Genomic DNA, 18,997 nt, shown 5'->3' with positions numbered 1-18,997 from the left:
GAGCTGCTCGGAGCTTCTAAAGCTCTGCGTGCGGTCCAAGTAGATGCGAAGAGCACGCACCGGACACAGCAACATAAAGGTTGGGTCTGCCTCCTCCAGGGGCAGCGCTTGCAGGTTCACCACTTGATCCCTAAAGGGGGTCGTGGTAACCTTGGGCACATAGCCCGGTCGGGGTCTCAGGATGACGTGAGAGTAAGCCGGACCGAACTCTAGGCACAGTTCGCTAACAGAGAACGCCTGCAGGTCCCCTACCCTCTTGATGGAGGTAAGCGCCGTCAGGAGGGCGGTCTTCAGAGAGAGCCTTTAGCTCTGCTGACTCAAGGGGCTCGAAGGAGCTCCCGAAGCGACCACGGAGAGGTCCCACAAGGGAACGAGGCGCGGCCTGGGGGGGTTTAACCTCCTTGCGCCCCTCAGGAACCTGATGATAAAATCGTGCTTCCCTAAATACTTACCTTCCACTGCATCATGATGTGCCGATATAGCGGCTACATACACCTTCAAGGTGGAGGGGGACAGCCGTCCCTCCAACATTTCCTGCAGAAAGGAAAGCACTGATCCAACTGCGCATCTCTGGGGGTCTTCACCACAGGAAGAACACCACTGAGCAAACAGACGCCACTTCAGGCCGTAAAGACGCCTCGTTGAGGGGGCTCTCGTCTGAGTGATCGTGTCTACCACCGCGGGTGGTAGGCCACCTAAGTCTACCGCGTCCCGTCCAAGGGCCAGACATGGAGATCCCAGAGGTCTGGTCGTGGGTGCCAGATGGTGCCCTGACCCTGAGAAAGAAGGTCCTTCCTCAGGGGAATTCGCCAGGGGGGGGGCTGTCGCGAGGAGTGTGAGGTCCGAGAACCAAATCCGGGAGGGCCAATAAGGGGCCACTAAGAGGACCTGCTCCCTGTCCTCCCTGACTTTGCACAACGTCTGTGCAAGTAGGCTCACTGGGGGAAATGCATACTTGCGAAGCCCCGGTGGCCAGCTGTGTGCCAGGGCATCTGTGCCGAGGGGGGCCTCGGCCAGAGAGTACCAGAGTGGGCAATGGGAGGATTCCGGGGAAGCGAACAGGTCTACCTGCGCTTGGCCGAATCGACTCCAGATCAGCTGAACCACCTGGGGGTGGAGCCTCCACTCTCCCCTGGATGTAACCTGCCGTGACAGCGCGTCCGCTGTGCTGTTGAGGTAACCTGGGATGTGAGTGGCCCGCAGCGACTTGAGTCGGTGCTGACTCCAAAGGAGGAGACGGCGGGCAAGTTGTGACAAGCGGCGAGAGCGTAGACCGCCTTGGTGGTTGATATACGCCGCCGCGGCTGTGTTGTCCATCCGGAGCAACACGTGCTTGCCCCGGATCAACGGCAAAAGCCTCCTCAGGGCAAGTAGTACTGCCAGCAACTCGAGGCAGTTGATGTGCCAATGCAGTCGCGGGCCCGTCCAAGGGCCGGCGACTGAGTGCCCGCTGCACATGGCACCCCAGCCCCGTTGGGAGGCATCTGTCGTGACCACGACGTACCTGGAGACCTGGCCTAGGGGAACTCCTGCCCGTAAGAACGCTAGGTCTGACCAGGGGCTGAGAGAGCGGCAACACGTCTGCGTGATGAGGATGCGGTGTGTGCCGTGGCACCATGCTCGTCTCTCGACTCGGGTCTGCAGCCAGTGCTGGAGTGGTCTCATATGCATCAGCCCGAGCGGTGTAACCGTGGCTGATGATGCCATATGCCCCAGGAGCCTCTGAAAGGATTTCAGTGGGACCAACGTGTTCCGTCTGAACATACGCAGACAGGTCAGCACTGACTGTGCGCGCTCGCTGGTGAGGCGCGCCAACATTGAGATCGAGTCCAACTCCATACCGAGAAAAGAGATGCTCTGAACCAGGACGAGCTTGCTCTTTTCCCAGATGACCCGAAGCCCCAAGCGGCTGAGGTGCCTGAGCACCAAGTCCCTGTGAGCACACAGGGTCAGGACTGACTGTGCGCGCTCGCTGGTGCCTGAGCACCAAGTCCCTGTGAGCACACAGGGTCAGCACTGACTGTGCGCGCTCGCTGGTGAGGCGCGCCAACATTGAGACCGAGTCCAACTCCATACCGAGAAAAGAGATGCTCTGAACCGGGACGAGCTTGCTCTTTTCCCAGTTGACCTGAGCACCAAGTCCCTGTGAGCACACAACATGTCTCGCGAGTGAGCTAAGATTAGCCAGTCGTCAAGATAGTTGAGGATGAGGACGCCCGCTTCCCTCAGTGGGGCAAGGGCTGCCTCTGCGACCTTCGTGAAGGCGCGAGGGGACAGGGACAGGCCGAAGGGGAGGACTTTGTACTGATATGCCTGACCCTTGAAGGCAAACCGGAGAAAGGGGCTGTGCCGAGGAAGGATCGAGACATGAAAGTACGCGTCTTTCAGGTCTACCGCCTCGAACCAATCCAGATGCCAGACGCTCGCTAGAATGCGTCTCTGTGTAAGCATCTTGAACGGGAGTCTTTGCAGAGCCCGGTTCAGAACTCGCAGGTCGAGGATTGGCCGCAACCCGCTGCCTTTTTTGGGTACGATGAAGTAGGGGCTGTAAAACCCCTTCTTCATCTCGGCAGAAGGGACAGGCTCTATCGCGCCCTTCTGTAGAAGGGAGGCAATTTCCACACGCAAGGCAGCGGCGTTCTCGCCTCTCACCGTGGTGGGGCGGACGCCGTTGAACCTGGGCAGGCACCTAGCAAACTGAATCGCATAGCCGAGTCAGACTGTCCTGATCAACCAACGCGACGGGTGCAAGCCACGGCCCCAAACTCCGAGCGAGAGGGACCAAGGGGACTATAGCGTTGGACGTACCGGCAGGCAGGGCCTCGCGACGGGGCGGAGCCCGGGGTGCTGAGTCTAGGGACATCGAAGCACTTACCTGGCTCCTTGTGACCGCTCCCGGAACAGCCTGGGACGGGGGAGGAAGAATTTCGTCCTCGTGGCCCGCGGAGACCATCGGCTCAGGGTTGTGCCACAGCTGGACGCGTGGAAGCAGAAGACCCAGTTCCAGGGCGCTGTACCTGCCAAAGAGAACCGGTGGCCGGCAGTCGTGACGGCCGGGGAGACCGGAAGTGGAGCCCTGGGGCTGAGGAAACTGCTCTTCTTTCGAAAATGTGAGTACAGCAGCCCGTTGGGCGTGCGGTGAAATTAACCCCAAAAGGAAATAAGGATTCTCCACCCGCCCCTCCGGCGGGGGAGGGAGTGGTCTGCTTAACAGCTCCCGAAGTGCAGTTCCCTGAGTCCCAGGGCTGCCTGTCTCAGGGGCACTTCGAAGCCTTCTTAGGGTTCTTGGTGGCCGGTCGTGAGGCGGGGTGCATCGCCGTCCTGCGGGTAGCTCCGCGCCGGGGCCAGCCCCGAGGGGCGGGCTGTGGCGGGGCTGGTCTTGGTACCGCAGGGGGACGCGCTGGGCGACGAGCAGACGGGGTGCGGGGCCTGTAGCTCCGCCTGGGCAGGATGTGCTGTATAGCCTCCATCTGCCTCCTTACCGTTGAGAACTGCCGGGCGAAGTCTCCAACGGTGTCGCCAAACAGCCCAACCTGGGAGATGGGGGCGTCAAGGAAACGTACCTTGTCAGCCTCTTGTGACTCGACCAGGTTGAGCCATAGGTGGCGCTCCTGGACAACCAAGGTGGACATCGCCTGCCCGAGAGCCCGCGCCGTGACCTTCGTTGCCCGGAAGGCGAAGTCGGTCGCTGAACGCAGCTCCTGCATTAGACCCGGGTCAGGACTACCCTCGTGTTGTTTTCTAAGTGCCTTGGCTTGGTGCACCTGCAGGAGTGCCATGGCATGTAAGGCGGAGGCGGCGTGTCCAGCGGCACTGTAGGCTTTAGCCGTCAGAGACGACGTCAGCCTACAGGCCCTGGACAGAAGAGTCGGGCGGTTCCACCAGGTGGAGGCATTTTGCGGGCATAAGTGCACCGCGACCGCTTGGTCCACCTGGGAAATCACCGTGTAGCCCCTTGCCGCCCCGCCGTCGAGTGTAGTGAGCGCGGAGGCGCTTACCGCTCGTGTGCGGGCAGTGAAAGGCGCGCGCCACGAGCGCGTAAGCTCCTCATGCACCTCCAGGAAGAAAGGAACGGGGGCGGAGCGTGGCCGTAAGTGGCGCTCCGGCCCCAGGAACCAATCGTCGAGCCGCGAGGGTTCGGGGGGGGCGGAGGGTTCCACTCCAGCCCGACACTCACGGCTGCCCGGGCAAGCATGGCTGTCAGCTCCGTGTCAGCCTGCGACTGAGCCGCCGCACCCGAGGGTGGGAGCTCAGCCGAGTCTTCAGTGTCAGACATGACAAACCCGCTCTCCGATGCCGCGATCGAAATCTCATCGTCGTCAGGCGCTCCGAAAGTGATCGCGGGTCCGCTATGAAGCGAGCCGGCAACCGCGCCCCAGCGCTCGGTTGGAGCAAACGAACGTGGCGGCGAGTGGGAGGTCCGTGGGGTTGTACCCAGCGGAGAGGCTCCCACTGAGGTCCCCATATCGCCCCCAGCGCTAGCCGACAACGCCTCATACCCGTAGGTAGAAGGACCGAGTCGGGGAGTGGCTGGGGTGCCCCACGCTCTTACGAGTGCGAGGCGTGACCGCAGCGTAGCCATGGGCATGCTCTCGCAGTGAGAGCATGAACCATCCACGAATGCTGACTCTGCGTGTGTAGCACCCAGGCACAAGAGGCAGCGATCGTGGCCATCAGATGGGGAGAGAGAACGACCGCAACCAGGAAACAAACACAAACGGAAAGACATCTTGACCCCCTTTCGCCTTCAGAACTGCCTTAATTCTAAGTGGCATTGATTCAACAAGGTGCTGAAAGCATTCTTTAGAAATGTTGGCCTTATTGATAGGATAGCATCTTGCAGTTGATGGAGATTTGTGGGATGCACATCCAGGGCACTAAGCTCCCGTTCCACCACATCCCAAAGATGCTCTATTGGGTTGAGATCTGGTGACTGTGGGGGCCATTTTAGTACAGTGAACTCATTGTCATGTTCAAGAAACCAATTTGAATTGATTCGAGCTTTGTGACATGGTGCATTATCCTGCTGGAAGTAGCCATCAGAGGATGGGTACATGGTGGCCATAAAGGGATGGACATGGTCAGAAACAATGCTCAGGTAGGCCGTGGCATTTAAACGATGCCCAATTGGCACTAAGGGGCCTAAAGTGTGCCAAGAAAACATCCCCCACACCATTACACCACCACCACCAGCCTGCACAGTGGTAACAAGGCATGATGGATCCATGTTCTCATTCTGTTTAAGCCAAATTCTGACTCTAACATCTGAATGTCTCAACAGAAATCGAGACTCATCAGACCAGGCAACATTTTTCCAGTCTTCAACTGTCCAATTTTGGTGAGCTCTTGCAAATTGTAGCCTCTTTTTCCTATTTGTAGTGGAGATGAGTGGTACCCGGTGGGGTCTTCTGCTGTTGTAGCCCATCCGCCTCAAGGTTGTGCGTGTTGTGGCTTCACAAATGCTTTGCTGCATACCTCGGTTGTAACGAGTGGTTATTTCAGGCAAAGTTGCTCTTCTATCAGCATGAATCAGTCGGCCCATTCTCCTCTGACCTCTAGCATCAACAAGGCATTTTCAGCCCACAGGACTGCCGCATACTGGATGTTTTTCCTTTTCACACCATTCTTTGTATACCCTAGAAATGGTTGTGCGTGAAAATCTCAGTAACTGAGCAGATTGTGAAATACTCAGACCGGCCCGTCTGGCACCAACAACCATGCCACGCTCAAAATTGCTTAAATCACCTTTCTTTCCCATTCTGACATTCAGTTTGGAGTTCAGGAGATTGTCTTGACCAGGACCACACCCCTAAATGCATTGAAGCAACTGCCATGTGATTGGTTGATTAGATAATTGCATTAATGAGAAATTGAACAGGTGTTCCTAATAATCCTTTAGGTGAGTGTATATATATATATATATATGTATACGAGAGTATAAATGTATATATAAACTATTATATAAATGTATATATATATTATTCACTCCGTAACTCTTTTATCAGCTGCTGAAGCGCCCAGGGGTGTATGCTCAGCACAACGTAGTATGCGAGGGGGAGGACCGCTGGAAAGCGCCGTAAAGCCAACAGCTTGCAGAGATGACTGGAACAGCAGAGGAATTCAGCTCTATGACTGATCTCTGATCTCCGAAGAAGATATCTGATGTGCATTTGCAGCGTCACTCCTTTTATACCCGTATGTCCGGGGGAGTGGCATGCAAATTCCACACGCCAATTCTCATTGGCCTTTTCTCAAAATCAGAGATGGCCGTGCTCCGCAGGAGCGACCCCTAGTGTCAACTCAGCGACACAACGTCGACTGAGTGACAGACGGGGAACGGATAAACAAAGGAAGTCCTGCCTTACTGGTAAAAGAGCCAATCTCCTTTTCGATACAGACATCGCCTGTCAATCATCTCGACAAGGCGCGTGCGCATTAGCTATACAAAACCGTTCAAGCAGATTTTTATATTTTTTTTTTTAGGGTAATATGAGGCACAATTTATGATACCGGTGTCGTCAGATTTTTCTGCTGATTTGAAAAATATTCTTTGATTGAAATCTTGTCCAAACGTTTTGTTGATTTCGGTCTTTCTTTATTCAAGTAGACTGAAGCTGCTCTGTCATGACTGGGAATAACCTCCCAAGAGCGTTGCAAAGATGTCCGACAGTGGACTGACTAGCTAGAGAAACTTTGGTTTGTCAGTTGGTCCTCTGTTGTTGTCTTCCCGTTTCCATGGCTACTTCAAAAATCAGGGTGGTTCTTTCACACAGTTTCTAAAAACTTTCATTTTGGTTACATATTTTTTATTATTTATTATTATTATTTCAGGTGTTGTTTCAAAATAAATTTATTTTAACATTACCTAACTGCAACTAAACTGCAACATTGTGAAAAGCACCCATTAAAACACATTAGTCATCAACAAAATAACATAGATGTATATATAAATATAGATGTAAATATATAAAGAATAACACTAATAGAAATGGGTAATAAAACCATTAATTGACACTCAAATGACCATCCATTCAAATTTATCACTGAAAGCTGATTGGCTTGAATTGTTACCTCTGATAATGATTGGTCGTTTTGCCTCCTGTTTTGGACACCGTATGAACAGAACTGACGTTGCGTCATTTGAATATTCACGCCCCTTTTGTTGTGCTTTCACATAAGACGACTTTGCAGTGCGCAATGATCCGCGGCTTCTGTAGACCACAAATACAACCATGGGTAAGTAGTTAGCCATTATTTTGATTTTAAACATTTAAACATGGTACTTCTCTTATGTGAAAAGGTAGAATCAAAAACATTTAAAATTAAAACTTTCCATCCACACAAACAGCCGAGGAAACTGCCTCTAATGCCTTTTCTTTTGCATTTAAATCTTTTATACAAGAAATCCTGCGGGTCATAGAGAACTTTATGTTTTTCCACCTCCACGACGAGACGAGTGTCATCCATTATGTGGTGTTTTTCCAAAAGTGAGGTAAGGTGTAGTTCTCCGACCACCAGCCTGTCACGTGATTGCTGCTTTCTGCTGAGATGCCATTCTTTGCTTTAGTCCAGGGCTGAAAGTCATATGGTGACTGTGAAACAGAGTAGACGATAATTATATGCATTTATGGTGAAACTGCTGCAGGTCAATCCATGTTCACTTTGACAACGAACAATGCGCTATCACTTTAATTCAGCGTGGAAATGATCGTTGCACTGCCGCCTCTGCAACGCTCCTGTGACGCATTTCCGTGCGGTATCCGCGTGCGGTCTGAATGCTCTAACCTGTTAACATGGGTACTGAAAAAAATACATACTGCAAACGGGTCATGTGTGAAATGGCCGTCAGTGTGCTGATGATTATGCCATCAGCCTCCTCTGGCCTTCATTACGATTCAGTAAATTAAACTCAGTTTTTTATTATGCATAAAAATACATATTTTACCATTAAAGGCATCTGAGTTGTGAATGTTAGTAGATAAATTGATTAAAACAAATTGATGACTTTCTTAGAGGAATATTTCAGCTCTGTAGGTCCATTCAATGCAAGTGAATGGTGACCAGAACTTTGAATCTCTAATAGTAAAAAATACTAAAAACTCCATACGACTCCAGGGGTTAAATCTGTATCTGGCCCTCATTATTCTCTGATTATGAATGCCTTATTGTGTAATTGTGTAACTGCAAAAATATAAATAAATACATTTGTAAAAGGTTCACAGATGTTGAAACTAAATGTCTTCTCCCTTCACTCAAATTTATATTTATGTAATTATTTACTCACCCTCATGGCCATCCAAGCTGCATGCTGTTTTGCATTCATCGTAGTTCAAATAAGTGGCCACACATGTCAAGGTCAAAAACTGCATTCTCTTGTAATTTTATTCCCTTAAATAGACTTTTGTACTTGTACTTCATGCTTGTTTTGTGTTGGTCTTTGACTCTCTGATGAACATAATCTACTGCTTCATATGAATCCAGCAGAACTGGATCCTCTCTGGACTTTGAGTGTAAAACAGGACGTGTTCTGGATCTCTTTCTGCATTGTGAACAGTGAAAGTCTTCTGCTGGACCGGTCTGATCCCAGAAGCAGCTGATACACTGTCTGCAGAAACTGTGTCCACATGATCTTGCTCTCAAACTTCACGTCAGGATTTAACCTGGATCAGATCATCCCTCATGCCACTGAAAAAACCCAAGAGAAACATTTACTATAATTGCTAGATATGCATTGAAAAGTCACAGAGAATGGATGAAAATGTTTTTGTTTTTTTTATAGAAAACACAAAAGATATTACTAGCAAATTTACTGTAAAAATTGTCTGTAATTTTAATGGGGAAAAAACATACACATATTACAGTAAAAATAAATATTAATATAGATTTAACAAGATGACTCATGTAATTTTACAGTAAAATATTGTAAAAAGAAAAGAAAAAAGTGGAAAGCATATTTTTGTAGTTTCTGCCCTCATGTGCTTCAGGTGTCGCTGGCACGCAGAATCAGCATTTCCACGTCAACCCTGACTGTTTCCATGGGAACGCTGATCTGTGAACGGCACCTGTTCCTTGTTTGTTTTGTGCTTTTTTTTAATCCCCTCGTGTGTCATGTCCTTTGCTGGATTGTTTAATGTTGAATGTATTCTGTTGTAGTTTGTAGTGTGTTTACATCATAGATGGCTGTTTGATGTTGAGTACTAACCTCACTCTCTCTGCCTAGTTGGCCCTGTCTCGTGTATCTGTTGGTTGCCAGTGTGACAGGTGTGTGGTTGCCATCCAGTTTGCAGCATGTCAGCTGGTTATCCACAAAGGATACTTCGTCTCTGCCCACGTGACGGGAGTGTGGTTGCCTTCCAGTCCTATGTGTCAGCTGGTCATCCATAATCCCGCATGTCGGGTGAAGGATTGCCCCATGTGTGGCCATGGCATGCATTTCTCATCTAAGTTACAGTAAATAAATCCTTTGAAATGTTTCTCTGCTATTGGGTCTGTTTGTCTCGCTATTGCTCGTTACAACCGAGTCCTGATTTATCACTACATTTATCAGGTCAACTCATGAAACAGTTGCTCTTCATAGAAAAAAATACAAAAAATAAAAACAAAATATCTTTCTTCTCATACTGCAAAAACAAGCCTATAGTTGGAGTTAATGAACTAATTTAAAGTTCACCACAATGATGTACACATATAGAGATAATAAAATATGATTTTAATACGAGATTACTGTGGTCGGAAAACAATTTTCTGCTAAAAATGTCCCCAGTAAAATAACAAACGAGAATCACATTAATTCATGTTAAAAGTATGCTGCCCTGGAAAGAAAAACTTTAAAAAATGTAATTTCATCAAGTAAAGTTACATTATTAAAAAACAGTAAAGTAAAAATCTGTAATTGCGTTTTCACAAGTAGAATCCACTGCTATTTAAAACTCAATTATGATATCTAAAATTAATTTCTGACTAGTTAAAATTCTAATTTTAGTAGAAATGATCATTTTTATATCAATAAATTCATTGTTACTAGTACAAATGTCCATTCCTGATATCAGCTACTCATTTACTAGTAAGAATGTTAATTTTTATATCTTTAATGTGATTGAAACTATTAAGAAAGCCTTTTTAGATATCTTTAATTACTCTCCAGTTTACAGATATGATTTATTTTAGCATTTTCACTAATTGTAATACTTTTTTAAATCATAAATGGACATATGTACAAGTTACAATGTAATTATTTTATCATTTTAACTAGTAAGTAAAAGTGCTTTCCTGATATGTGAAATTGGAGTCAGAAATGACTGTAATTTTAGACATTTGTGATTGTATTTTCAATAGGAGTGGATGACGAATCATTATGAAATTATACTAATGAAAATGCAGTTACAGATATCAATAATTACAGTTTTTACTATCTGAAATTACATTTTTAATATCAAGAATTCATGCTTTTACTTGAGCAAAAGTAACAACTGATATCAGAAATGACGACATTCACTTGTAGTAACTTCCTAATAAGAAGAATTAGCATTTAAAGTAGCAAAAATGTTTATGTTGAAATATAAATATCCTGCGAATGATTAAAATTCAACTTGGCTTGCCATAACCTGCATCTTTCACCGTGTCAAAGAAAAGTTCAAATGAATTCACTGAATCCATTGAGTCCATTAAAAAACACTTTTCCAGAAGTGAGTGACTGAATATTTTTCTCTCAGATTGTTTCACTTTTACTCATCAGCCGTCATTCATTTCTATTTGTTGTGTGTTATAAGAAAACAGTCACTCAAAATTCTTCCAAATCGAGTTAGTTTTGTATTGTCTGTTTTTTGTCCAAATTTAGAACACAAGAAAAATATCTCTATGGTTCATTAATGGTCCTGTACATACACAACTGTGCATCGAACACGGCATTATCTTCAGAATTCAGACCTCAGAAATATACCCTAACAACTTTATCATTTATCATTTCTTTAATACCTTATAAAACTGTAATATGTGTTTTTATGCGTTACGATGAAAACATCAAAAGCAATGCAAAGCATCTTTGTATTAAGCTACATTCATTTATAAAGCATTTTAAAATATTTAAACTGTATTTCATTTTTAAATTTTAAATACATGAAAATATGATGAAATTCTATCCATATGAATAAATCTGGAAAAATTAATAATTTTAGAACTTACCATGAAATACATTGCTCATAAAATCTGTAGCGTCTGTAACTGTTGATACGTCTGTGTGTTTTACTGTCAGCTCAATTCTATTGTTCTGTTCTTCCTGTTTCTTCAAAGTCCCACAAAGCAAAAATAAGAAGTGAGGATGAACAAATGGGGGAAATGCACTTTTTAAGGGGAAGCTGAAAGTGAAAGATCTTTGACAAACTTTGTATGAAGAAATAACCTGCTAACATGTTTAATTTATGCAAATTCACCCAGTCATTTTCATTTCTGATACGTTTAATTAATAAGAGCTTTGTTTAGTTTTACATATTGTTTGCAGAAGCACAGATCTAGAACCATTATTGCACATTCACAAAATAAAACTAAAAGAACAGAAATGATTAAATGATCAGGAATAGTAATAATAACATAAAGTCATCCCCCAACACTTATTATTGTATTTTGGTCCTTGATGACACATTGTTCACTGATAATGACCAGCAGCATCTGCACATAAATATTATCCATACTTTAATCCAAATGATTTAACTGGTGACTTCTAGAACATGAAGTAAAACAGTAAACTTTTTTTTTAGCAATAATGACAGATAGTGCATACTTTAAAAAACTGAACTCAAATGTCCCATAAAAGAGTGGTTAAGAGGTGTCGTTCACTGAAATGTGTGTCCATGTGATGTCATATTCACCTGTAGATGAAGACATTCTCCTCCCGTTTGCAGGTCTGATGACAGTTGATCACTTCTGATGTTCTGACCTCTTTAAAAATAACAATGCACATTCATATCATGATTATACAGTTTTAACAATGCAAGAGATTCTGCTACATTTAATGTCATCATCACATACAGAAATATCATAAGACTTCTAGTTGCTTAAAATTGACCAGAAAACAACAAACTTTGGAAGAATCAGTCTATAAGACATTTAAAGCTGATCAATAGTAGTTGATTTTGAGATCACATGTCGCTCATGTGCGGGGTTACCTAACATAGGCCTATATTATAGCTTACCAAAACAAAAGACAGACAATGGGGGAATAATGATTGATATAATGCATTGGCAGTCTCTGGAAGCGATTGAACAGAAAACACATGTACAAATAGCGGAAGAGTTTTGGACTCGACATGTTTCAGACAAAAACCCCTCATGTGTCCTTCATTAAATCTTTGTTTGTGTTCTGTAGAAGAAAGAAAGTCATACACATTAAAGACGGTATGAGGGTGAGTAAATAATGACTTGGGTCTGACTTGACTAAATGCTTTAATTAAGAGAAAAGTTCACTCAAATATGTTAAGTCTAATCGTTTACTCATCCTTGTGCTGTTTCAAACTTCATGTCTTTCCTTCTTCCACGGAACACAGATGAAGATGTTTTTGATGGAGATATGATGTGAATATATCCATATAATGCAAGTCAATGGGGTCTAAACTTTTAAGCTCAAAAAGGACATAAAGGCATCATAAAGGTAATCCGTCCGACTCCAGTGGTTTAATCCACGTCTTCTGAAGAGATACGATTGGTTTTAGGGGAGAAACAGTCTAAAATGTACCTCCTTTTTCACTATAAATCTTGACTTCTGATCATGTTTTGAAGTCAATTGCCCTTACTCGCGCTTAACGCATGTGTTGAGTGTTATAGACGCGCTGATTATAAAAATGATCTGTTTAATTTTTATCTAATGTTTTGTTTATTCACAAATAAAGAGATGCAACACAAGGTACTTTAAAGAATACTATTTAACCACAGTACATGTAATGTCAGGTCATGGTAATACTTTTTTTGTATACTGTTTTGATCTTCTGGGTGTAAATCTACCTGCAGTACAACACACAGTCATCCACACGCTGCACATGCAACTGTAGAATCTACACCTGCACTAGACTCTATAAACAGGAATGTGCCCGTGCCAATCAGAAGACTTTCATGTGCTTTCTGCCTGTCAATCATTTTGCAGGTTCTCAGTGTTGTACTGTAGTAAGATTGAAGCGGTTCATTCAGGATTAAAGTCATATTCAGATTCATAACTGTTGCCAGCTGAGGGCACTATTTTGCTACTGTTGTATTTACCATGTTCAGTGACGGTCTCAAAGATATCTTTGGAGGGCGGTATTTTGGAAAGAGGGAACATGTCTAATTCAACTGCTCAGTCTTGTGGAAGATCCATAATGGCTAAAACCACTTTCAACACCTTTAAATTCTGCAATACAGAGAATGAATGGATGTAGGGACAACAGCACATTTTTTCAGTATTGGCTTACTGTGGTTAAGGATCCTTTTTATGTCTGCTGAAGCCCAATTTGTTGTCACTTCAGTCAATGTATCGTTGAGCTCACAAGACGTTAAGTTTTGAACCCAGGTTCAGTTTATTGAGACGAAGGAGCAAAAGAAGAAATCCAATAACAAAGCCTTGCCAGAAGAACTCGCCAAACTAGAAACTGACTGGATCAGAAGATAACATGAACAAGAATTTGACCTGATCATAAACATGAAACGACTTACAAACTAGAACTTTACTTGATAATAAACAAGCCGTGAACAACTTCTGACAGACTTATAAAATCAGCCATGGAATAAACGTTCATCTTTCATCAATGCTAACAATCCTAAGTCACATTTACCACAACCAATGACTAAAAACATTAATTAACAATATCCAATCACAAGACAGCACTAATAATACAATTGAAAAGCACCAGGAAGAGGAAACATGAACACAAGAGAAAGATACAAAATAAAAACAAGAGTAAAAAACCCACAATATATAAAAATAACTATTCATAACATATAAATAACTATTATATATTTGAAAAAATTAATTGGAATATCAGCCAAGACATAGAATGACTTAATTTTTTAAACATTACACAGAATGTTTAAATATACAGAGAAGTTGCAGAATAATATTGGACCTGTGGGAACTTTCTAGCTCAGTCTCAAAAATGTCTCTGTGGACTGTATATATGTGTATGACTAAGAGACATATTGATCTATAAGTATATAGATAAAAGCTATAATTCATATACACATGTAAAATACCAATCTATTTTGTGGTGTGTTTGTGAAAGCAAATGCATTAAACGGAGCGATAGAGTTCCTATCTTTCAAGATGTGTGTCAGGCTATTTAATCTAACAGAGACACCGAGCAGTTAGAATAAAAAATCCCAAATCCAGCATAGAGGGGTTCAGTGAATTTGGAGTGGAATGTGTGTAAGTGTGTGAGTGTGTGTGTGTCAGAGACGCTGTAGAAGGACAGAGTACCGGCCAACCAGTCCAGATACACTCCTTTCCTGTTAGATTGTGGTTTAGGCACAGGTATGTCAATGCTGTTTTTATTGAACCAGGAAGTGAATCTGCCATCAATACAGCTCAGACACCAGGACTTTTCATTGAGTCCAAAATCACAGTCATCACTTCTTCCTTTCCTTCTGATTCCTTTATATGACACTGCTATATCAGCCCATCCACTCCATTCAGCCTCCCAGTAACAGCGTCCAGTCAGACTCTCTCTACACAGAACCTGCTCATAGTGCTCAAATCTGTCTGGATGATCAGGATAAGGCTCATCCTCTTTCTTGTGTGTTGCCTTTCTGTTCCCCTCAGACAGAATGAGATGATAGTTTGCCGTGTTTGGATCCATTGTGAGATTGCAGAAATCTGAACACAAGAGAGATTAGAACTAGATGAAGAAGAGTTTCACAGCTATGTTAAATGTATGTTTTGAAACAGAGAGAAAAAACCCTACATTTTCGAAGGCCTGGTGTGATCCTGAATGGTTCTCCATGGTCCAAACTAGACAAATATTTACACAGAGATAGAAAATCCTTGATTATTTAAGAACATTTCAGAGAAAACAGCAGAATATCATATCATATTGACTGACAATTACATTTTTAAACTAATCTCATCTAAAATCACATAAATTTTTTATCAAATTAATCACAAAGACAAAGATCCCCCATATAGCCTTAAGAGACTGTGGGGGCAATTGCTGTTAGCAAGCACCTATGAAGGCCGGAACGGTACACGAGGAGGTAGGTGGCCAGCACCACGCCCGACCGCCTTTGTCTCCCAGGTGACGATGTTTACACATCGCAACAGGTACTCATTTTTAGGCTGAGTCGACCTAGGGGAGGCCCGGGACTGGTTCAGATAATCGTCACTGGTGTTGGCCATGAACATTAGAAATAATGCACTCTGATCTATGTGGCCAAACAACAATAATCCACACTGACGTTTCACTTAGACGCACTTCAATGCAGGTGAACAGCACTTTGTGATCACATTAGTGGAAATAACTAGAGATTACTGTCCAGAAGATCATCTTTCGTTTCGGTTTTGAACAATCTGTGCCATATGATCCAGCCTCTCAGACACATGAGTGAAATCAGGAAGTATAGCCTCAAGAGACTTAGGAATACCGGACACCAATACCTGGTAAAAGGCGTGATGATAAAATTAATAAACATTCTTACCAGTAATAAATAGGAAGTAAGTGTCTATTCATACACATATGTAGTAAATAAGCACATAATTATTTTGCTGTGCTACATACTACCCCCACCTCAAATAGTGGCTTTCAAGGTAAAACTTCAAGCAGCGCTTCAAATTAATTGCATTGATGATATCTTGCTTAGGTGGGACTCCCCACTGCATACAGTAATAAACAGGCTATAATGTTTTGACAATTTCAGCTGGCCCATCCCATTTAGGTGTAAGATTTGGGTGTGTACGGAACCAAACTAGATTTCCATTACAAGTGCATATTCTTCCTACGAGTATTACCATATCTAGCCTGTCTTGCACGTTGCACTCCCACTCTATGCTTCACCTCCTCTGCGTTTCTCAATCACTGAGAATGAAGACTGATCAGGTGAAGGTGATTTATGAATCAAGTCTTTCCAGAGTTCTTTAAAAAAAAAATTCCCAACATGAGCTCAGCTGGTGTTTTACCTGTGGCCTTGGGATGAGTTAATTGAGTATCAATATTCTGTTAGCCATTGATACCAGTTGTCATGTGGGTCACCAATGGAAGAGGCTACCATGGTCTTTAGAGTTTGTTTGACTCTCTCTCTCTCCCGGCAGTGAACCGTGGATACTGGTCGGAGACTAGGTATTTAGGGAACTCCGTCATCTATTAAAGATTTTCTTTAAGGATCTTCATAATTTTGGGGGTTTTGATGTCTCTTAAGGGATACAAATCCACCAACATGGTGGTGTAATCACTTACCAACATGAGGTAAGTGTCCTTTTTGCTAGTGGCGAAGTGTCCAATCAAGCCTATACCCAGTGTGTGCCTGAGTTTAATGACTTTTGTACTCTGCAGCAGTCCTCAGGGCATTGTGTTCTCCATGTTATATTTTTTAGCAGACAGGGCACTTTTTACATACTCTCAGAAGTCTCTGCAGATAGATTGCCACCAGGCTACCTCTAGTATGCTCAGCAAGGTCTTGAGCCTTCTTAAGTGTCCTCCTAAGGGGTTATCATGCAAGTAGTGCAAGAAGTCTGGGATAAGAGACTGAGGAACCACCAGCTGGTATTTTCTTCTCCTTTTACTGGTACTTGTCATAAAGGAGACCCTGATGCTACTGAAACCCTATCCTGAACGACGGAGTTGTCCTCTATTAGTCGTTGGATCCTAACGTTGTGATACAGGGATCATGAAAGCCTCTATAAATTTGGCCTTTTCCGCCTTCCACCAGCTCAGCACTGGACCCTTTAAAACAGTAATCAGTGTACCTATGAGTTCAGAGCATAAGAGAGGTGAGAATGTTGAGAAAGTTCTCACATTTCTCAATGAAGAGAACATCAGATGTTTTGTTGGACTCTCCAAATTCTGGAAAGTGCAATCATACTTGTACTAAAACTAGGTTCAGTAAAGAATGAGGCAGCATCGACCAGAATTACCAGATTTCCAGCAGGATTCTGGCTTGGAATGGGAGATCTAGGTGAGTTGGTAATAGTGAATGAGTTTTTAGGTGTTAAGGTGTATTACACTGACCATGTGGTAAGGTGCAGCAATGGAGTGACGTGGAGGGTTGTGTGTAAGCAGGGGTTCTAACATGTTTAACTTTGTTCAATATTCTTTCCCACTTATCATCCCTCTCCAGTGGTACAGTATTGCACCTCTGCTCATTGGTTCCCATAAAATCTTCTGAGAAAAGGAGTCAAAAGAATGATCAACACAGGTTGGGGCACTGGGTATGGAAGCAGCATGCTGGGTAAATGCCCAGTTTGGGTGAAAGAGCTGTGTGCTGGGATGACTAAAGAATGCTGCTCTGACCATTCACCCAGACAAGTGCATCCTAGAAAGGACGGAGACACGTCTCTAGTTTATGTTCCTGGTTATGGGTTGATATGGCCTCAGATATGCAAAGTAATTGCCATCAAGAAGGAGAGCAGCTGCTGACCAAGAAACAGGTGCAGTCTTTACTGGACTTGAAGAGGGTATGGGCATTTCATCCTAAACTTTTCAGCCTGGGCCGTAGCCCTAACAAATTTAACCAAAATTAAAAACTGAACTCAGTTCAGACTGTGAATGGGCCTTCCAGCCCTTAAAAGACTGTTAGTGTAGGGAGCCCATATTGCAAAGTCCAGATTTTAAACAGTCTTGTACACTATACAGACTGATGCATCAGATATTGAGTACCAGGTATTTAACTGTGGAGGAGTGCCTGGAAATTTTAGTGGATATTGGACTCCCTTAGGTGTGTAACGACACTTCGATCTGGATCGATGCATCGAATAAATATCCAACAATGCGATGTCATCGATTTAATATGTAAACATTGATGAATATTTTTTAAGATGCACATTCATTTTGACATTCTCATGCCAGCCACATCTGTACAAATTTCCATCAGGTGATGCAGCAACCTTATGATATTCATCTCTGGCTAAATATCCTTCTCATGTGGGACACAGATGTCCACGGGGTACTTGAAGGCTGAAGTTGCGATCTGCTCTATCCATGCACGTCAACAGGACTGCAAGCTCCAGTGACAGGATAGCGCAGAGCAGCTCACATGCACGATTCAATCAGACTTCCCTAAATATCATGGTGCATACAAGACATATGAATTCTACATGATAATTTTCTAATTTAAAATGTTATGGAGCAATTCAACATATTCAAATGTCTAAACAGCCACAATATTCTGAATGCCTTCCCTACAACAGCATCAATTACAAGACTTTTCACATCTTAAAATCATTACCCTTACTAACATTTATCACAGTAAAAGGTAACAGAATTTTCAATACAACTGTGGAAGTTGTAGCCAAGTAAAGACTTGCTTGACTGTTGTAGAGATGACAAATTTTCACTGTAATGTTTACCTCATTCCACAAAGCAATGAGCTGTCATCAAACGATTGATGATTACATGTATGACTATTTGTTTTATATTATTTATTTTTCTGTAACAACTGAAGTATGTTATTTTGTTGTGGATGTCACGACGTGGATACTACAAAAGTAACTGCTTGTGAAAAATAGGCACATAATTTCATAACATCAATTGCAGGCCCCTGAATCGAAATCGCATTGTGGCAGTCTCTGAGATATCTGCAAACATCGGACCACTGGCTAAGAGAATCTATATATGATCGTATCGTGATGAAACTTGTGATTTACACCCCAACACATCACCAGATGGTTTTCAGCCATTTGACCATTTGACTTTGAGGTCTGATACAGAACTGGTTCTCAAAATTGCACATCAGATTGTCTCTCCAGAACACCTCATAAGTTGTCTGAAAAAGTGGGGAAAATGTTACAGATGAGCACTAATGCACACACACATAATGCGCACACAGTCTC

The 18,997-nt window shown here is 43.7% G+C and overlaps 2 protein-coding genes across 3 annotated transcripts in view; both read right to left on the bottom strand.

Moving 5' to 3' along the window:
* The window catches only part of LOC127651688 (NLR family CARD domain-containing protein 3-like), a 99,902-nt gene that overhangs the window by 34,684 nt on the left and 46,221 nt on the right, over positions 1–18,997 (bottom strand). The window lies entirely within an intron of this gene.
* LOC127651682 (NLR family CARD domain-containing protein 3-like) overlaps positions 1–18,997 on the bottom strand; it is a 71,831-nt gene that overhangs the window by 34,690 nt on the left and 18,144 nt on the right. Inside the window, exons 9-11 of one of the 2 annotated variants that reach the window (XM_052137641.1) lie at positions 14,922–14,968; positions 13,437–14,833; positions 11,894–11,934 (exon numbers count right to left, since the gene is read on the bottom strand). In XM_052137641.1, coding sequence (XP_051993601.1) covers positions 14,301–14,833; positions 14,922–14,968 — 580 coding nt within the window. In that variant the 3' untranslated portion in view covers positions 11,894–11,934; positions 13,437–14,300. Of the gene's footprint in view, positions 1–11,893; positions 11,935–13,436; positions 14,834–14,921; positions 14,969–18,997 lie in introns of those variants that run through there. The other variant, XM_052137640.1, reaches the window with a different exon arrangement.

This window comes from Xyrauchen texanus, chromosome 11 (genome assembly GCF_025860055.1).
Source record: "Xyrauchen texanus isolate HMW12.3.18 chromosome 11, RBS_HiC_50CHRs, whole genome shotgun sequence".
In the NCBI taxonomy this organism is placed as follows: Eukaryota; Metazoa; Chordata; class Actinopteri; order Cypriniformes; family Catostomidae; genus Xyrauchen; species Xyrauchen texanus.
The sequence above is the reverse complement of the archived record's forward strand: the minus strand, read 5'-3'. Positions and strand labels throughout refer to the sequence as shown.